This window comes from Clavelina lepadiformis, chromosome 1 (genome assembly GCF_947623445.1).
Source record: "Clavelina lepadiformis chromosome 1, kaClaLepa1.1, whole genome shotgun sequence".
Classification (NCBI taxonomy): domain Eukaryota; kingdom Metazoa; phylum Chordata; class Ascidiacea; order Aplousobranchia; family Clavelinidae; genus Clavelina; species Clavelina lepadiformis.
This window is the reverse complement of record NC_135240.1, coordinates 18527529-18547775: the sequence shown is the minus strand read 5'-3', so window position 1 is coordinate 18547775 and position 20247 is coordinate 18527529. Positions and strand designations below refer to the sequence as shown.

At 35.1% G+C, this 20247-nt stretch overlaps 1 protein-coding gene across 2 annotated transcripts in view; it reads left to right on the top strand.

The window, feature by feature from the left end:
- Positions 1-19517, top strand: part of LOC143444324 (serine/threonine-protein phosphatase 6 regulatory subunit 3-like) — a 42435-nt gene extending 22918 nt beyond the window's left edge. For both annotated transcript variants that reach the window (XM_076943519.1, XM_076943518.1), the window contains exons 14-22: positions 2821-2917; positions 4799-4889; positions 7349-7461; positions 8523-8641; positions 12128-12198; positions 13571-13629; positions 14236-14308; positions 14426-14596; positions 17535-19517. In XM_076943519.1, coding sequence (XP_076799634.1) covers positions 2821-2917; positions 4799-4889; positions 7349-7461; positions 8523-8641; positions 12128-12198; positions 13571-13629; positions 14236-14308; positions 14426-14596; positions 17535-17847 — 1107 coding nt within the window. In that variant the 3' untranslated portion in view covers positions 17848-19517. The remainder of the gene's footprint in view (positions 1-2820; positions 2918-4798; positions 4890-7348; positions 7462-8522; positions 8642-12127; positions 12199-13570; positions 13630-14235; positions 14309-14425; positions 14597-17534) is intronic.
- Positions 19518-20247: the final 730 nt, after the last annotated feature.

Below are 20247 nucleotides of genomic sequence, written 5' to 3'. Positions count from 1 at the left end.
CTATGACTGAGTGACTGACTCATCATGGACTAGCTTTTAATTTTCTCTCTGTGCTTTATCACTCAATCCCGAACCTGCTTGTGAGATCTGGACAAATCATACCCGTCTGCTTTGAATGCTCGACACAGACGCTCGCTCGTGGAAATTTGATTAAATGTAAACCCATCCACGGCAGTCAATTGACTAAGCAGTTTGTCGAGACTCGGCTTCTTCAACTTTAAAAAGAGTCAATTTTTCGGACTTTACATTTTGGCTGATCTTCCGCTAAAGCTTTCTTCAGACATGATTTCACTGCAATTTGATGTTTTGAGATTGGCACAGTTTACACTTTGCTTTCTCTGTAGTTTTGCAGTATGAAAAGCTTCGCCAGACTTCGGACTTTCTCTGTGAACTTTCATCTTGAAAACTAGACGTTTTCATTAAAATTTGCCTAGACTCAGTCAGAACTAGTAGCAACCATATGAATACAGTTTAACTAAAACCTGATGCACAAGCTCCAAGCCCGTGCAATAAAAGCGATTGTTCAGCCATCGTTACGCAGCAGGTCGCATGACAACACTTTGTGCCGAACCTAAGTGGCTAGCAACTGTAAAACTGTTTTAAACAAATTTAATCCACTTATCAAGCAATGTTGAACTTACAAAAAGTTAAATGAGAAATCCCGGGATCGGAATTGAAATAAATGGCTAAAATCCCGGGGAAAAGGGATTGGGATTTCCCAGGGTCCCAACACTAGCCTCATGTAATTGTGCAGTAAGGCTATGCAAAATACTCTCCAATCTCTATGACAATATCACAACCAGGTTACATAAGATACAGTATCGGTAGGTCTTTTCCATATACAGTACTTTGTATTTTCCATGACAATATCACAAACAGATACAATTTCTGTTTGTTAAAAAAATACAAGTCGCATAAATGATGGTACAAACAAATTTGTGACGGCTCAGTTATCTGAATTTAGCCTTTAAACGTTGTTGTTGTCCAACGCTTTTCTCAGGTGAAGATTTAGAAAGTTTCTGAATGAGATCTGCCAGAATTTGATAACAGGCTATTTACCAACTTATGGACATTCTACTAAGTTTAAATAGTTCTGTTTTACTTACGGCCACTCACTCAGAGCCCTGATTACAAATTTTTTGTTATATTGTTTAAGTTTGTTTTACATTACGTAACATCTGTTAGCCAAAGTAAAACTTGTTTTAATCTAGTCTTACCACAATAAAAATTATATTGAATAGTGTCTGCATAAACACATTGTCAACAACTACGGTGATTTTACTTTTGTGTCTGCTACTTAGATGTAGCATTTTTTTCTTAACTGTATTTAAAGGAGTTGAGAAAAATTGAAAAAATCACATAGTGATACATATATCATCACGAATTGCATATAAGAGTTAACAAAAGGAATCGAATGTTTTTGGATGGAGTGAGGTGTTGTTCGTTTCCCATATGGTCGCTGCTATCGAATATGACCAAGTTTGGTTAAAATGAGGTTTGCTTGGCAAGCTACATCTTTGAAAGAGATGTAAGTGGCTTCATTGTCGGTCAATGCTCGTCTGCAAAGGCTTTGTTGTCCACTCATTTGTATGATGTGCTGTATAGAAAGAGGAATATATTATCGTAAATGTGGTTTGTAGATTCTGCAAGCGAAGTCCATCAACAGAAAAGTGATCAATTCTTCTGTGATTGCGCAGCAGAGTTGGTGAAGAGATTGTTGCACTTGATTGATGCACTTCAATTACGAGTTGCATCACACAATGATTGTTTATTAATGCAGTTCAACAAAATGTTTAAGCAATTCATCCAAGTATAAGTTGTGATAAGGGCGAAAGAAGCACTACCGGGCGGTAGGTCTGTCTTGCGTCATTTAAAAACTGAAGCGTAAAGCCCTTGCCTAATCGATCCACAAAAGGTAGGTATGTTCTTCAATGGATGGGAAAACGAGTGTTTTAAGAAGAATTCAACAAAATCCATTTTCATCAAAGGAGCAGTTGAAATGTGGAGAATCAGTGTCAATGAATGTGCGATGGATGTTGCTGTAAAATATGTTTAAATGCACGATGCGTAGATTGTGCACAGCTTGTTGGAAATCAGGTTGACACGTTGGCAGCGTACATGACGCTTCCTGTCATTTTCGTTTCCACATTAAAATTCTGGCTGGTTTGTGAAAGTATGGTAAGCTCAAAATACAATTCCAGCCGGTCTATTGAGTTCAATTTCAGTGATTAGTCAATTCAATTACAAATCATGGATCATCATAGTCTTCGCCATCTTCTTCAGAATCTGAACTACTTTGAGCTACAGCTATTGCTGTCACTGAGTTAAAGAATGTTGACACTTGAGTAGTATTATACTTAATATTGCTGCACTGCTTTAATTGTGTTCACCAGTATGCCAACTCGACTGTGCGTATACTGATTGATAGAACTCATCGATAGAGGTGCATTCAAAATTACTGTAGAACTAGACTGAACATACAAAGACCGCATTTTGCACTGGAGTGACAGTTGATAATTCGGAAGTAATAGAAATGGGTCGCATATACTAAACATGGCCAAAATATAGCAAAGCATTTATTGGTAAACGCATGAAATACAACACTAATAAACATTATAATATCATCAAATCTGCACAAAAATTTTGTAGGAATAATGGCTAATTATAACAATTAGCACACCACCACTGAGGTAGTGTCAAAATAAATGTACCTTGAGTTGGTTGACTATATGTTATTATATCAAATGACATTGTTTCAAGGTAGATATATATGTTTCGAAAAGATTTTTGAAATATTACGTTTTTTGTTTGTTTTTTTAGTCCAATCAAGATTTGTTTGAAGATGTTTGTAAAGCAACACTTCCAAGCTTTGGTGAGAGTAGTGATGAAGATGATGATAAAGATTTCTTTGAATCAGGTAGTTTATTGAACAATATATGTTCAGTATTTGCTAGAATCTAAAAAGATATTTTTGTGCCAATACAGTGCGTCCTTTAAGATATCTGGGCCTGTATTTGGATAACAGTCGCTGAATTTACATTAAATGTTCCTTTAGACGAAATCAGTAAAACATGTATCCATTTTGCCAGACAGTTTTACACGATTGATTAAATTATCCAATACAGTCAGACCTCATCAATCCGGACCACTTTGTTTTGTCAAAAAATTTTAGATTATCAGAATGTGAAAACTCAATCAATCTTGCAAATGCAGCACCGTGTTCAAAAATCAGTTTGCATTTTACTCCAATTCAAAGTACCGAGTTTTTGGCTAGACAGCAATTAAAATAAAATTATTTTTATTGTATGATACTATAACACAGGACTGGCCAACTTGCGGCTCGCGAGCCGCATGCAGCTCTTTACATGGTATTATGTGGCTCTTTCGTTCATATTGTCCCTTCGAAAGAGAGCACATTTTACCCATTTTGGGCAGATAAACAGAAAAGTACTCTCTACTGGCTAATGTTCAATTGATATTTGCTAAATAATGACTGATTATAATTAATCGGTTATTGTTTTCATCAACTAACTCTGTATCTAGGACAATCGTGAATCAGTTTCGCTTCACTCTTAATAATCCGGTTTATCAGATTTTACTGCTATTGATTTAACACAGCCATGTTCAACCGAAATTGTTACGAGAGCCAAAGATTATCTAGCATTTTATTTTAGAGCCGCACACTAAAATTTTTGATCAATAATATGAAATTAGACAGTTTTTCAGTCATAAAATATAAACACAAAATCAGACATTTCTTAATTTACGACTTTAATGTGAAAATTGCTTATGAATGCTATTGCACATTTTTGTAATATTAATAGGGATTTTTGATGCTGTCCATCGTAATTGGTTTGACATATTTTCATCTGTCAGTTTGTTGCGGTTTTTCGACTTGACAATCTTTAACTTGGAAAAGAATGATTCACACAAATATGTTGTTCCCATTGCTGCAGTGATACGCATTGCCAATTGTTTGAGGTTGGGGAATTTGTCTTCATGGATATATTTGCCGTAAAACTCAATTTTTCCGTTTTTTCAAAAAAAATATCATACTTGACTGAAGACTAATTAACTCCATCTGCAAATACACTGGAGCTGATTCTACCTGAACGTCAAATGGACACATAAAAATTTGGAATAATTTGTCAATTTTTGTAGAAAAGTGAATCTTTCTTTGAATGCTTTCAAAACTTGTTGATTTTGTTGGCGTATCTACAAAACTCCTTGCTGTCACTTTCAGGTATCAAACTTTGGTTTCAACTTGCCCATGGAACTAATGAGCTTTCCTCCACATATGTTATATCTATAGCCACATTTAAAAAAATCAATAGCATCAAAATGAAACTTTATTTTTAATCAACATTACACCAACAATTGGTACAAATTAATTATTTAACTATTTACCCTTGAATGAGAGAATACTTTAGCTCAATTAATTTATTGGTTTACAGTATTTATGTATTTTTTTTTTGGAGTTTTTGTGAAAGTAATTCACTTTAACTTGGTCATTGTATTTTGTACAACAATGACATAGTTGTTGATATCACTTTAGTTACAATTTATATGAAAAAATCATTACTATTTTTAGGGGTTTGAAAAATGGACTTTACAGCTAAATCCAAAACCCTAATCCTAAGCTTTATTCCAATTTGTAGTAGTTGATTTTTGTTATTGCTACAATCAAAAGCTCAGACATTTAAAAAAGTTTTTTCACTGCAGAAGAACTTTTACTTTAATAGCTTACATATTATATATTTTACTAAAATTGGATTATAGTTCGGTTTTATTTTTAAAGGCATTCGGTTTGATGACAACCACCAGCAGCTCAATGAACCAGCAGGATGTGATTTAAATTTTGTTTCATCATTCCCAACTTCAGCAGAGAGGTAAATCATATTTTAACTATAATTGTCCACTATATGACTTATCTTTTAGTCTAATTTATTCATTTTGATAGTGATGATAGTGAAAATAAGATTTATGTAGCACCCTGGCAAAGTGGGCTTGCATCTGTACAGCTCCAGTGCTACCCTTCACAGTCAAATTAATGTTATCTTTGAACCGTTTTAACCATCGAATGTTTTATCTGATATAATCATAAACTGTATTTGTTAATTTATGTTAATTAGTTTTATTAATTTGTTTTAATTCCTTTGATGATGTTCGTAAAGTTAAGCTGTTTTTATTGCTCATTTGTTTGTACTGTTAGCAGCCTTGGTGGAAAGTTGGAATGATGCATACTAAGTAGAACTTGCTTATAATGGATGCGTATATAATGGATAACAGTATATATCGGATGAAAATTCTGGTCCAGATAGTTTCCTGTTCTTTTTAGTGCATTTCAACTTGCTAATAATGTATCCATTATTGTAGATAATAGATACATTCGCCAATTCCTTTGAGAAAAAAGCAATGTAAAATATCTCGTATATAACGGATCCATTCATCATTGCAAAGATATAGATTGTTGACAGTGCAGTTGTTATTGTCACAGAAGAAAGTGTGTTATTCTTCATACTTGATTCGATCTTTCACTGTGCTGTAATGTATTAACCAGTATGCCAAAAAGAAAAGGTTTCATTTTCACAGTGAAATATTGTGCAGAAAAAATACAGTACAGTATGTTGTTTCTGACTTGAAAATGTCTTGTAATTAACTCTGGGGTGTGAGATGTAATACATAGGGACCTAGCGAGTCTGCGGGGTGTGCCGAGGACTAATTTTGTATATAACGGATATCGTGCATAACTAATGAATATTGCTGGTCCCAGTATGTCCAGTATATCCCAATCTGTCCGATTTCTACTGTACTATGTAACTTTTTGTAGTCTGACTTGCAGGGATTTTAAATTAAATGTTTCCGAAATTTAATCCAAAATAGCAATGTATTTCTAACAGCTGGAACCAAAACTATAATTAATAATCACCATTTATCAGAGATGGTAATAAAACAGCCATATATATATTTCTCTCGACACTTTTTGCTTGTAGATTTGGATCAACCTGTTTACTATCGAATTAATGAGCTGTGCTGATTTGTCTTTCTCTTTTTTATTCTTGTGGGCAGTCAAATAATGGTGATATAGTTTAATGATTTATAATGATGATTTATTTACAAACATTGTAACAACACATCTCAAAACATGTATACTAATGGGTAGAGAATGATATCTTGCGTTATAAAAGTAAAACTTGAGAAGGCATAGGTAAAAATAAGTAAATTAGCTTACTTATAATTAACGGATCAAAAATAAAATGGGATGTGCATCTCTGTTTAAGATTTTAGCATTCTAGTAGATGTTGCATAAATTGTTAGAGGTGTCCAGGTTGTTAGGGTTGCTTGAGTATCCTCGCTTTAGCTCGCCTCACTAGTATTCAAACAGTTAAAACAGCGCCATATCCTCAAGGGATCATCAGTTCTTGATTTTAGTTCTCTAGCTGGAAAAAGCTTCTTGCTATATACTGCCGGGTTGTCATCACTTGTCATGTCTGGATCCTTGCAGAAAACTACCTTCTTTCATTAGTTGTACTGTGCTAATGAGGAAGCTCTCCTTGACTTAGGTGATTATGAGCGGAAACACAACAATTATTGTGTTCCTGCACTATTTGAAATGAAATGCAATGCTGTTTCTGTTGCCAGTGGTAATTATTTGTATTAAATCGAAGCAAAGTAATAACACACAAATCTGAGAAAATACTTTAACAACCACATAATTTAGTAATTACAATTGATTTTTGACGATAAATGTAGAAGGATAAAAGTATTTAAAAGCAGTAAAAATCTTTTATCACATTATGTCTAATCTAAACAGCTCTTATGTCGGGAAAAAAGTTAATTTTGTGCAGACTCTACTAAAACATATTCTAAATGTTGTTTGCCTACTACACTCATGCCTGCAGGTTGGATTAGTCAAGGTCATTTATGTGCATAGCACCGAATAGTAATGTTTCACTTACATCAAGCTTTTTGTTTACTTCACCAGTCAGACACATTACATAGTGATACAATTAGCATATAACTATTTGATAAGCTGGGGACGTTCCTTGTGGAGAGAAACTTTTTTATATCAAATTTCCTAGCAAAAATGTAGATGTGACCAATATGCAAGGTACAATGTTGTTAGCTTCATTCATAAATAACCTTAGATAAGTACTCTGTTAGAACAAACATTTGTTGTAAGCATTTCCCTTTATTATCTCTAATGGCTAAGCTTTTTAATTTCACAAGGTATGGAACTAAATTAAAAAATGTTAAGTTTTCTGTTTCTTTGCCCAATACTTTATGTATTATGTAGCTTAATTTGTAAAAGTTTTGCATAATTTATTAAAACAAATATTATTTCAAGGTTTTCTGGAGAGCAAAATTTCACCAATGATGATAAAGTCCAAAATACTGAATTTCATCATGTTGCTACGTCTGGCACATCTATTTCCATATCGGAGACATCACAATCACAAGGTACAGCACATAACTGCAGCATAGTATAGAGCAATAGTTGTCAATCTCAAGCACTCGAGGCAGAGTGTTTAGGGGTTTACCAACACCATGGCATGTACCGGTGTGTACTTAATTTTGCCACTCATCAGCGTTTCAAAATGTATTGATTCATGCACTTATTCAAGTAGCTTTCATTAAAGTAATATGTTAAGGATGAGACATTTAAAATGTTAATTACTTGCTTCTTTCGCTTTCGCACAATATTTGTGCTGGAATACACAGACAAGGTTGCCGTATTTGGTATCTCAAGTATCACTTAGTCATGGAGGAAAAAGCTACAAACACACCATTCAATTATTTTAGTTGTTTTTCAATTACCCAGTCGTTTTTCTGTTCCAAGATTTACAGTACACTGCAGAATTGCTTTAGTAAAGAACTGAGATTGTTAAAGCTACAAATAACAAGCCTCAGAAAAGGTTTGCGATAATAAACTTTGTTTAAGAGCATACTGTCCACATGTACTATAGTTCTGTCATCACAGGCAACGAATTTCGAAAATGTTCCAGTGGACGAAAACTGATAAACATTTTGTGACATCACCAAAAACGTGGCCTGTCATCTGATTGAAAGCATGACAACAGTGTGATCATTGACGTGATACTGGGGCCAGAGCCTGATTGTTAATTTGTATATGTGAGCAACCTCCGTTACAACCACTTGTATGCCACAATACATCAAATTCATATTCGTTGTCATGACGTAAAGGACGTAATGGAATGCAAGAAAAGCACATATGGATTATGCATAATCTACATAATCCGCATGTGCTCACTTTTTCATTGTATCGCTCACTTCATCAAGTATCCTTTGTTGATAAGACAACATTCTTACACTTCAACGTCGTATGTTGCAGGCCTTTAGTACTGTAATTTTAGCAACATTTTTATTATAAGGCACTTCCTAATTAAGGGTGCCTTTTTCTCCGGCAAATATAGTTCCCCAAAAAAGACATTACATAGATGCTGCTTGTACTATCAAAGATGCTGTTGTTGTATATGTGTTTTAACAGATAATTTACTCAGGTGAATGGATATCGACTTCTAAAGAAAATGACTGTGTAGTGGACAGCAGTGACCACGTTTACCAGAAAGGAAGCCCAACACAAGTTTTGCAGGAAGATAAATCAGCATGGATAACGTCGGTAAGATTTATTCGTTGGTTATTTATTGTTTTCTAAAGTTACCATTAAACTAATTTAACTTGATAATACTTGAGAAAATGTACATGGTAGGTTTGTTTTTCATTACATTTGAAATCAAGTTTTTAAATACTGTGAAGTGTGAAGCGTCACTAATATTACTCCATGCTAAACCCATTAGCCAATACGAGAAAATCATATTATTGTGGCTGAAATTCTGAATATGTGCAACTAGTTTTAGAAAAAAAGCTTTTATAATAATTTAATTACCTAAAAATCATGTTGGGTGAAGTAATCTAGAAGAGCTCTGTGTTTGGTGAATTTTCCAAACTTGCTGGACTATTTGGACAACTGCAAACTTAAACTTCTTCAATAATCGTCTTCTTCATCTTCAATAATAGAAATAGTCCACCCTAACACTGGTATTTAAGATTAATGGTATTTTCTACTCATGACACATCAGCAACTACTTCAAGCTGTTGGTAAAGTGCTAAACTCATTTCAAACCACAACAAAATATTATATTTCCCGTGTCTACTTGCCATGTAGAGAATATGGGCCTGTTGTATTTTGAAGCAGCTCTATCTCAATTATGATACAATACAGTTTATAAGAATGGCACTGATGCGGCTTTTAAGCCAAAAGTGGCCCAGCAGACAATTTTCCAAATAACGTACAGGTAAGAGTTAAGACACATGTGATAGATGCTTGCTTCACTTGCTACTTCAAAGTTTTTTTTTTACCGAAAACAATAAACATAAAATCTTTTCAACATAATATAAATGTATCTTGCTAACAAACAGTGTTTACAAATCATTAAATATTGTACATAAAAATAAACATATGTAACACCTCGTTTGTTGCTGCAGCTAAAATTTCTTCCACAACTAGAAGTTACTTGCAAAGATCAGTGCATAAACACACAGCTTCTTACAGTATTTGAGATGTGAGTCGGCCAGATCATTATCAACCACATCCTACGAGTCTGCGGTGAGGCACAATTGGTCACTGCCTAACCACCTGTATCTCTACATCTTGTAGTTGGATTGAATACCTCTAATATTAGAATTTTTGGCCCATAAATGACCCATAAAACTAACTGCTATAGAGACTGCTACTGCTCTGATTGAGTGGAGAGCGACCAAGTGGTCTGAACTACCTGTGTGCACGTTCATAACTGCAGGTGCAGCCTCAAAAGCCGGTTCACCATTTCCGCATCACCGCAGGACTTGTGTGAATGTGAATTGCACAGGGCACCAGCCTCACTCTCTCTTCCCGGAATTCTAGGTCCAGGCAAGCCCAGATGGTTGGGGGAAATGCGGTTTGCAGCGAGATGACAAGGATGTTGTGTATCACAGCCGCACCGACACACTAGACTTCACACAACGGTTTGACAAGTTACAGCTTGTAGTTGTTGTAAGTTGCATCTTACAAAAGTGTATGCTAGACATGGTACCTGACAAATTTGTCCAAGATTATGACTTTTGAAACAGTGGGCAACCAGTTATGTGTGTTGTTGTTGTGCTTTCACCCACATTAACACTGACAAGAGTAAGCGACTTGTGTTTCTTACATATGACGCATAAACCTACCTGGTGTACAAGCCCACGGACAATGTTTTTGTTCAAAAACGGCAATTGTAATATATTCCTGGCATATAAGCCCACTCATATTTTCAGTCTTCAATGTCTTTCGTTCCTACGTTAAAAAATGATGTACAATTAGAGGCTAAAGCAGCAAATTTTTGCATTGAATCATTTGAAAGAATTTGTTAATGTAATTTTTTTCTGAACGGTATTTAATCTTTTGCCAAATGAACAGAGTTTAAAGATCATAAGAATTATTCACAAATTAGTGCGTTACATTTTTTTGTGAATCTTCTTGGGGTGCATTGCACACTCCTCGCTATTGGAGCTTTCAATTTGAGTTTTCCATGTATTCGGCTGAGGAATTGTGCAGCTTCATCGTCACCTTAAATGAATGGTATGGTATCACAATTTTTATCTTCACACTGAGCAAAGTCTTTGACAATTTTAACTCTGCAATGTTTCCTTATTATTTGAGTCCGGGTTACCAAGCCAGCCATTGAGCAGGTTTGGAATGAAGCATGGGTTTGGAACTGTTCATCAGGACCACTGAACAGGAGCAAGTGCCATTAATGCTTTGTCCAAGGACATTACAATGGCAATGCCACTGGTTATTGAATACTAACCACACTATTGCAAGCCGTGCACTCTAACAACTCAGCTACCAAGCCAAACTGCACATATTTCATCCTTTCCCTCACAAAGAGCGAAGAAGTCGTCATTTCAACCAAGCACCATAAGCAAGCAACTTACACTCTCCCAAACTGTGCTTACCGTTGTTATGAGAAGAAGGTTAGAGAAGGAAGAGTTCTTGGTCATGTTACGGAAACATAAGAGCTTCGTGTTATTTAATGAGAGCAAAGTTTGGACTCGTTTACTGATGTGGTTTTAAACAGATAGATACAATCGTTACCTTTTCACTGGTTACAATTAATGTGCCAAATAGTATTCTTGGTTGGATTTAATATTGATTGTGTGTTTATCACAGTCCGACAAAAAGCTTGAGCAATTCGTCCACGACACCATGTGCAAGGTGTGATGGAGTGGGTGAAGAAGTCCTACTAGGAGGTAGATCTGTCCTCCGTCATGTAAAAACTGGAGCATAATGTCCTTGGTTGACGTAGGGGCAGATATGTTCTTCAATGAACGGGAAAATTAGTGTTTTAAGGAGAATTTGGCAAAATCCATCTAGATAGGGATAGTTCACAGCTTGTTGGAAATCAGTTTGATGCGTTGGCAGCGTATGTGACATTTCCTGTCTTTGCGTGCCCATGTTAAACGGTAGTTGATCAACTGAGTGACAGTTCATTTGAGTGACACATTGGTAAGTACTGTTCAAACTACAGTAATGGGTTAGGGTTAGGGTTAATTATGTCACTCGAATGAATAATTTATGTCATAATTATGTCACTCCAATACTGTCACTCAAATGAACTGTCACTCAGATGATATACAACCATGTTAAACTCCTGGTTGGTTTGTGATATTATGGTAACCTAAAATATGGTTTAAGCCGGTCTATTGAGACCTATTTCAGTGATTAGTCAATTCAATTACAAATCTTAAGTCGTCATCTCTTTCGGAATGTGAACTACTCTGATCTGCAGCCATCGATGTCACTGAATTAAACAGTGTAGACATTTGAGTAGTAATATTTGTTACTGCAGCTAACATACGGGTGTAGAAGCCAAACACAAGAGTTTCTACGCTGAAAATCTTTCTTCTCGGTTTGAAGAGCTAATTTTACTTTACTTTTGAAGAGCTGTACTTGAGATCATCCACGTACCAACTCGACTCGAGTGTAGAGTCTTATTGTTTTATTTTAAGTGCAATTTGTTTCTTTTTGAAATAAGTGTTCGTTTATTTTTGTATTTAACCCTTTACTGTTTTGCTAATATAACAGGGTGAAAAAAGTATCATATCCGAACATACTGAAGGTTGGGCTAATTTTGACAACATGGATTGCACACCTAGGTAATAATATTTCTACGATATTGCTGTATTTAATATATAATTGTTGTAGGCAAAACATTGTGCTTTTCATAGAGTGAGTGGCTCAACTATTGGTTAACTTTTTAGTACATGGCCCTTAGTAAAAAAGGTTTGGACAGCCCTGATATAAACGCTCATTGTGTTAACATTCTTCAACTGTTTGTGGCACTTGCAGTCACTTACAATAGTAACTGCAACCCTTTATTAATAGTAGAAGTTTTCTATCTTTTTGTTCAAAACATATCATACATTGCATATATCTTAACTTAATATAGAAAATCATATTCACCTGAAATTAAACAATTATAATAAGACAATCATAATTAATAAGTTTGACATAGAGAGGTCATTATTTAGTTAAAGTTTCACCCATGTTGGTGTTTCACAATGTTTGTATTACCACAATGTTGGTTGGTCAAATCTTGCTGCCAGGCCCTTTTAATCATCTCAGGCTCGTTATGAACTACGGTAAGTGTATGCTACAGCTAGATAAATATTTCATTCTACAAATTGTACACTCAATTTTGCAGGTTATATTTGTAACTATAAAAGTGATAAATAATTTTACTGAGAAAGTTAAATATGCCAAGTAGATGAAACAACACCATTTCAGATTTTACTCATGTTTGTCATTACTGGGTCATTGAACACAGTTTGTCCACATGTCAAAGTTTTGTTTGAGTTCTATTCAAGGTGAACAAGCACTAAATATTATTTGAATTTGAAAGTGTATGGCATGATATCTGAGGAACTTGGGCATCCTAACTGTCAGTCAAAAATATTTTTCGGTCTGGCATGTCTTTGAGGGTTCAGGATTAAGTTTTATTGGTCATAAAGTAGTCATATTTTCCAAAATATTATTCTATCTAAGTTATCCGGAATAAGTGGAAGAATGTGAATTCTGTTTATCTTGGTTTGCGTAACCCCCCTGTCATTTTTTATCCTAAAACCACATTTCTAGTATACATAACATATGTTCACAATTCTTTAGGATGGGCTGCATCATGTGCTAATTAAATGTGTCCGTCTTAAACTTTATTTTACCGTATTCAAAACTCGAAGCATTTGTGACAATTATAATAATAACGTAACAGCTAATACAAACTGGGCTAATGTGTGCCATCTATGCCCTTTTAATTTTTTAGTTAAGCATTTTAGGCAATATTAAACTGTATTTGCTTACTTGTAGAATGTACTCATTTATCTATGTTTGTTAGCACAATTCATGTCATAACATGGTAACTATTCAATATGTAGATAGTAAACATATGCATGTTTGCAAAGGACAACTTGAAACTTTGAATTGAAGGAATTATTTAAATGTTTTTAAAGCTATGTTTCTATTGATGTTTAGGAATGATTCCACCCTGCCTACGAGTTCTCTGGATGTTTCTGGCGAAGAATATATATGCAGTGAGTTGTTATTGTTTGTTAAGTCGTTGAATGTAAGATCAAATAATTTCAAGTGCTGGATTGCCAGAATAAAAATGCCAGCAGCATTTTATATAAAATAGAGCCTGCAAATTTTGTTGTGTTTTAAACATGAGCTGTGGAATTTTTAAACTCGCTCTTTTTAGTTTTAAAATATCACATATCAAAAAACATTCATAAAACAACATTACTCACATAAAACCTGACTGGTTACCATTTTCTATTGTGAACTACTTTTCTTAGCTATTTAGTAAGCATTCCAAACTTATTCCAAGTCCTGTGATTACCAAAAATGCCAGACTGGATACCATTCTTCTGTTTTTCTAGAACAGTATCAACATTTCATATTCCAATTTTAACCCTGTACCTTGCTATGGTTTCTGCCTATATTGGCAACATGTTATATCAAACTGAGCTCTTAAAAGTTTTACTTATAATCAACATTCTTAATAAATCAAAAAGGAAGTGAATATTTGTACTTTGATGTATGTAATGTTTCCTGTGTTTGCTGTGAATAGTATAGTGTGTACAGTTGGTATTTGGTACCTGTGCTTGCAAGTTTTTAACAAGCATTGTTGTATTTAATAGATTCCACAACTCAAAACGTTTCTAGTGATAATCAGCCATGTATGACAAGTGAAAATTTCAAACTTATGCCATTGTAAGTATGAAACATGTGTGTAACAACATCAATGCTTTTATGCAGAGATTCCATTATTTCCAAGGGAAATAAATTAAGTTAGCCTAATAAGAGAGTTTTTGCATCTGTTGGTTCCAGGCAGATGGACGTAGAAAGTGATGCACAACTTTACACCAGTCAACAAACAGAACCATCCACCATCTTACCTTTAAAGGACGAAGCTGATGCTGAATTGTCATGTGTTGTCATGCTCTCCGCAGATAGTCCTGAACTAATTGATGATATTAAAGAAGAGGCTCCTCATCAGGAGTAAGATTATATATAATGTTTAAGAGTAGAATGCCATTTTGCTCTTTCTGGTAAATTTGTTTACTATACTGTATAATAACAGTAACAAATGTTTAACTGTGTTTATATGTTTTGGGTATATGTTTTTAGTATTGTTAATTAAGCTTTATATTTGAATGGAAAAATGAATTATCTGAATTGAAATATATTAAGAGTATTTCGTATTTCAAGTCTCTAAATTATAATTACATTCCTGTGTTCTGCAGTTTTAATAATGATGTCCCCTTGTTCTCTATCGGTATCCATTACCATTTGCAGACATATTAAGAAAATATTCTCCATTTTGTAGCAGAACATCAACAAATTAGCAAATAATTCTCTAGTTAGTTCTCAAAAGCATTAAATTTTTCTTTTTATGAATGTTAATAAATCCACGTGCATGTAGAAATTATTGTAGATAGTTTTCTTCAGTCTTATTTCTATCATAACCAGGAATAGTTTTTTTTGCATTATCATTGACCTGTCACTATATCTGACATGTTTGCGTTGGAGACAGCTGCTAAACAATGGAATGTAGGATGACATTCTTTGCAAATTTAATCATTTCCATTTTTATAGTAAAACATAGTTTTGCTTGCAACTAAAAATGTGGCTTGACAATTAAGGATATTGGCAGCTTTCTGCCTGCTATTGATTAATGCAAGTAGCTAAATTTTGTAAGAATTGGCAATGTGATTAGTGGTGACTGGTTAATTTGCAATGTGATGAGTGACTGCTTTAACATACTTTTACAGAGTAATTAGTTGCCTTTTTTTAAGTTGTGGGGCTGAAACTTGCAACATTGGGATGTCATTTCAACAAGGAAAGTACTTGATAGTATGTAAACTTTTTTTAATTCGTGTTAACTCCATCTTGTACGGAAATGACCTTAACGTCCAAAAAAGTCGAAGTCCAAAAACAACCTGGCCTTAAATCAATGAGTTGTCAGTATGTATACTGGAGAAAAGATTTAACCAGTATATTTACTGACAACTAGTTTTCAGAGTCGCACATATTTGCCCACTTGGACAAGCACTTTGGCGACATTTCAAGCCGCCTCTGAGTAGCACACGTATGCCGACGTTTTTGACTTCGCTCTGTACAAGCTGATGCGGGACTCTGACATTGCTTTTAACGGTTCTAGCCGCTGTAGCATTTTTACTGTTTTTATCGTCATGACTTTTAGTTTTTGCTTTTCATTCAATACTTTGAAATAGCATTTTTTGTTCTTTGCTTGTGAGTTGGTATGTGCAGCTGAAATTTGTTTTATCGATTTCAGCTTGCTTTTCAACCAAGCTTTATCTGCTCAGAGAGTAATATGGCGGTCAAGGCCACACTAAGTAGCCTATCCAGAATTTATGGAAAAGAATTTATTCATTTTTTGGAAAATTTTACTTTAATTTACGTTTTCGTTTATTCTGACGACCTTTGTGAAGTACACACTTTTATTAGCACGTGCTGAAATGAGGATGCTTTTCCTATTTAGTTTTGTTCAGTTTACATCGCACATTTGCAATAGAAGTTTTTCTGGCGTTCTAATTTTGAGTGCTTGCTAGGAAGAACAGTAAGCATTCTTGAGGAGTTGGAACATTCAGTTAAGAAATTTTCGGTTTACCTTATGCGCCACACTGGAGACTCCGAAAAAAGCCAAGATGGAGGTGTCACCTCCATCTTCTCGACTAGAGAAAGATTTTTATCACTTCCACTCGCAAGAATCATGTTAGTGCAGTCTGTAATCAACTTAGCACAGTGCTTACGAAGACTACAAGTTTTTCGCCAGGTCGCATCTTCTTGTTGACATCGGCAACTCTTCTCAGGCGACACCACGTACCACCTCTTAACTCTCAGCTTACAACTACGTATGCCGACACATTAACTCGGTACATATATACGGGACTTCTATATTCTTTTTATATTTACAGTACACACTATTGTGTTTCACGTGGCTTCTCCAACATTGCATTTTAAAGGCTTAATGTGGTAACACACTTTTGTATATCATATATATTTGTATCTTTTGCCTTTGTTATCACCAAAGTTATAAACACATTTTTCGATTTTAGCTTGGTATTCTAACCAAGTCTTATCTGCGGGAGGAGTAGTGTGGCGGTCAGTGCCACATATCCCACACCTAAATTTATTTCTTTTCGAAAGATTAAATTGGACTTGTATCTTCAATTTTGACTTCTGTGTGACCTTCCGTGTTCTTAATTGCATTCGAATTTATAATTTAAGTTCCATGTGCACGTGTTACAAAGGTCGTTTTATATCGTCTCTGATTTACCGAACGTTGAAGTTACACTTTTCATTGGCGTGAATTGTGTCTGCTTTCTGGGAAGGACAAGCCTGTTGAGCAGTCACAACTTTCAGTTATCATATATTCAGCTCACGCAATGCACCACAAGCTTGTCTTTGCAGAATACTGATTGTTATCTCTTGTCACTATTATCTTTGTATTGTAACAGTCAAAGAAAATCAGATGCAATTTTATCTCAGATGCTATTTTGAACAATAAGAACATTTATTTAGATTTCGCTTTTAAAATCCCACCTGACAGACTCGTCATATTGAGACGTGAACTTACAATGCAGAAGTTTCTCAATCTCAATCTTTTCAATGCATTACATTTACAGTATTTGTTAAAAATGCCCTATATATATGAGTGAAAGTCAGCGTTTGCCACAATATATTCATTTTTTGTTAACAATCAAAATTCTTTCTTCATACCTTGTTAAAATAGTGACTAGTGATGTATGTGATGACTAGCGATGTGTATATATGCGGTTGTATCTTGGCATCAAAGTAAAACTTAATCAGATTTTACTAATACAGGTTCAGCGACAAGAGTAGCAAGAACTGTTTTTCAAAGGTTTAATTTTTATGATTCACACTGTATAGTTATAACCTCTTCCTTTTACAGGCAGGTGGAATATAGCCCCGAACCTATTGTGACGCCTTTGTCCATTGACGAGCAAAATCGGCCAGAAGTATCTTCAGAAGATCTCCAAAAACAATCATCCACCAGTGAAACCATATCGCATTCCACAATGGAACATGAATTAGCTGCAAATTATGATAACACACCTGCGCTTCTTACCCCGTGCAGCAGTTTCAATCCTGTCAGTACTAGCATTTCTAATGACCCAGTATTTATTGAGACTTCCTCTAGTGAGCATATTCAGTCCGAAGAAACTTCTGACGTCGCAGATGGATGTGATTCAATATCTCCTTAAATTCCATGTTTGTTATGTGGCAGAATTGTGATGCTTATACCTGGTAGCTAAACATGAAACATTAGATTTACTGTTTGTGACTTTTATTATTTAGCAAACACCTTATTTCCTTCATATTTCCTCCAGTGCCCTACCGTGATGACAGACTTATTAGTATAGTAAAGCGTTGGTTTAAATCTTCTGCTAGAACAGCTCTAATAATAATTAATCAATAAATTGTGAAATTCACATGGCTGTAGGAAATAAAAATTATATATATATATATATCATGACAGATCTTGTCCAGAGTAAATTTATTGCCACCACATTCAATTACTTTTGTCAGAATTGTATTTTAAAAGTCTTTAGTTGGGATTTTTAGCAATCAGTTTATCAATATGCTATGTGCGTAGGTTTAATGGGTTAATGAGAAAATGTAATTGCGTAAGTATGATGTATAGAGTAAAAGGTATTTCTTACCACGTGGCATTGTATTACAAGCCTCATTGACTGTTACCTGTCATAAATATGAACTGAGATAATGTTACTTATCATAGTATTTTTGTCACAGCATAAAAATCACTTGTCATTATTTTCAGGAACATTTTCGTCAAACTTAGTACGCCAGATGTCAGTAGACAGTAGGGTAATTCTAACGCTAAAAAATGAAACAACACCAACAGTACTGGGCTCCGCAACAACAGGGTGTTTTAAAACGTGACGTTGGACTTTTTCATAGAAATTGCAATATCCCAGGTTTGACGAAGCCTTGATAGTCTTTACATCCTTGGGTTTAAACCTGTGGCCCATTTGTAGCGACCCAGTTTGAGCTCGCGGATTGTGTTTGGCAGATTGTAACAGGTTCAGAGAATTCGTGAATAAGAATTTTTCACGTATCGGTAAAACCAGGGACGGCCTTACGCCGATGCGACTTCATTCTTCCCCGAACCTCGCGTTGCTTGACACCGAAGCAAAAATAAAAAGTTAGATTTTATTTTGCACAAATCACAGTGTTATTTTTCAATTTGTTCTCCAAACAGAATGTATTGGTAAAAGTATATCACGAAGCAAAGCATTAATGGGAGCTGATTTGCTAAGGAGTAATATTTGATATATTCATTTACGTTTTTAAGTTATTTGAAATCGGCAAGAGACCCCGCTACCAGTACTCGCATCGGGCATGTCCCTGAATAAAACAGTTATGTGTCTTGGCGACAAACTGACCCTCTGATGTTTCTATATTGTACAATAATTAGCCATATCGTACCAGCCGCGTTGGACTGTATTTTCTTTCCGAGAAGGACTCTCCAGCGCAATATGGACGTGGGTAATGGCTCAAACGCACTTTAAGGCTGTACACAGAACAATCGACAAGAATAAATGACCCACGAACAACGACGGATTCACAGACAAACACTCATTTTATGAATCTTTACCGAGCTAATGCCGGACCCATAGTCAGTTTCAAATCTGCAACTCCAGAAATAGTAGTATAAAATAGGACACTTACGCCTATAAAAATAACACCTTGTTCACATAATTAGACTGATGTAATAGGATGCATTATATTGATTTTATGTGCTGGTTTTTATTGTGACCTTGTAATTTCAGCTATAAAGGAAGAAAGGTGTAATTATGGTATTGACATGCTAATCTTAACGCCAACGTAAAATAAATGGAGTGATGCTGTTTTGCTTGGTACAAGTTTTCTTTGGTAGCTAAAATTGATTACCTTGAACTAATTCTTTAATAGCAGTTCAAACTTGTTGTCGTTAACCATGTTGAAAAAATGTTATCAATCTACAGTAAGGCCACTACTGCGCTACTGAGGGGCGGATTAGCATGAATCCACTTTAATGCGAGCTTGCCACTATACGATGACGTATATTATTAAACATGTGTTACATAAAACACAGATGTGTATGCCAGAAACTGCAGCTTCGCTAACGGCAAACCGTCATACAAATTTCACTCTTGAGTGTGGGAGAAAAATAGGTATATTTAGATTTTAGCACGAAAAAACAGGCGTTAGCCTCAGAGTAAAAGGAATACAACGAACAGCTACGACTATAAGAACCTCTTCGCGACCCAACACTCAAACCGAACTGACTAGCAATACTAGCATCACATAATTTAGACTGAGAGAACGTGGGTAATAAAATTAGTGACGTAAGCAAAACGGTGCGGAATTTCTATTGCGCTTAATGAATACACAATGCGGTCAAAGGCAAAACAACTAAACTTACCGTAACATTGATGGATGTTACTATTATACGTAGAGTAGCGCAGTACACATCCACAATTTATTACACCTTGTAGAACTTTTTTCACCTTCCATCACACCTTACACGTGAATGGATTGCTCAAGCTTTTATGTCGGACTGCACTGACAAACTGTCACAGTGTGATGCAGCTCGTAAT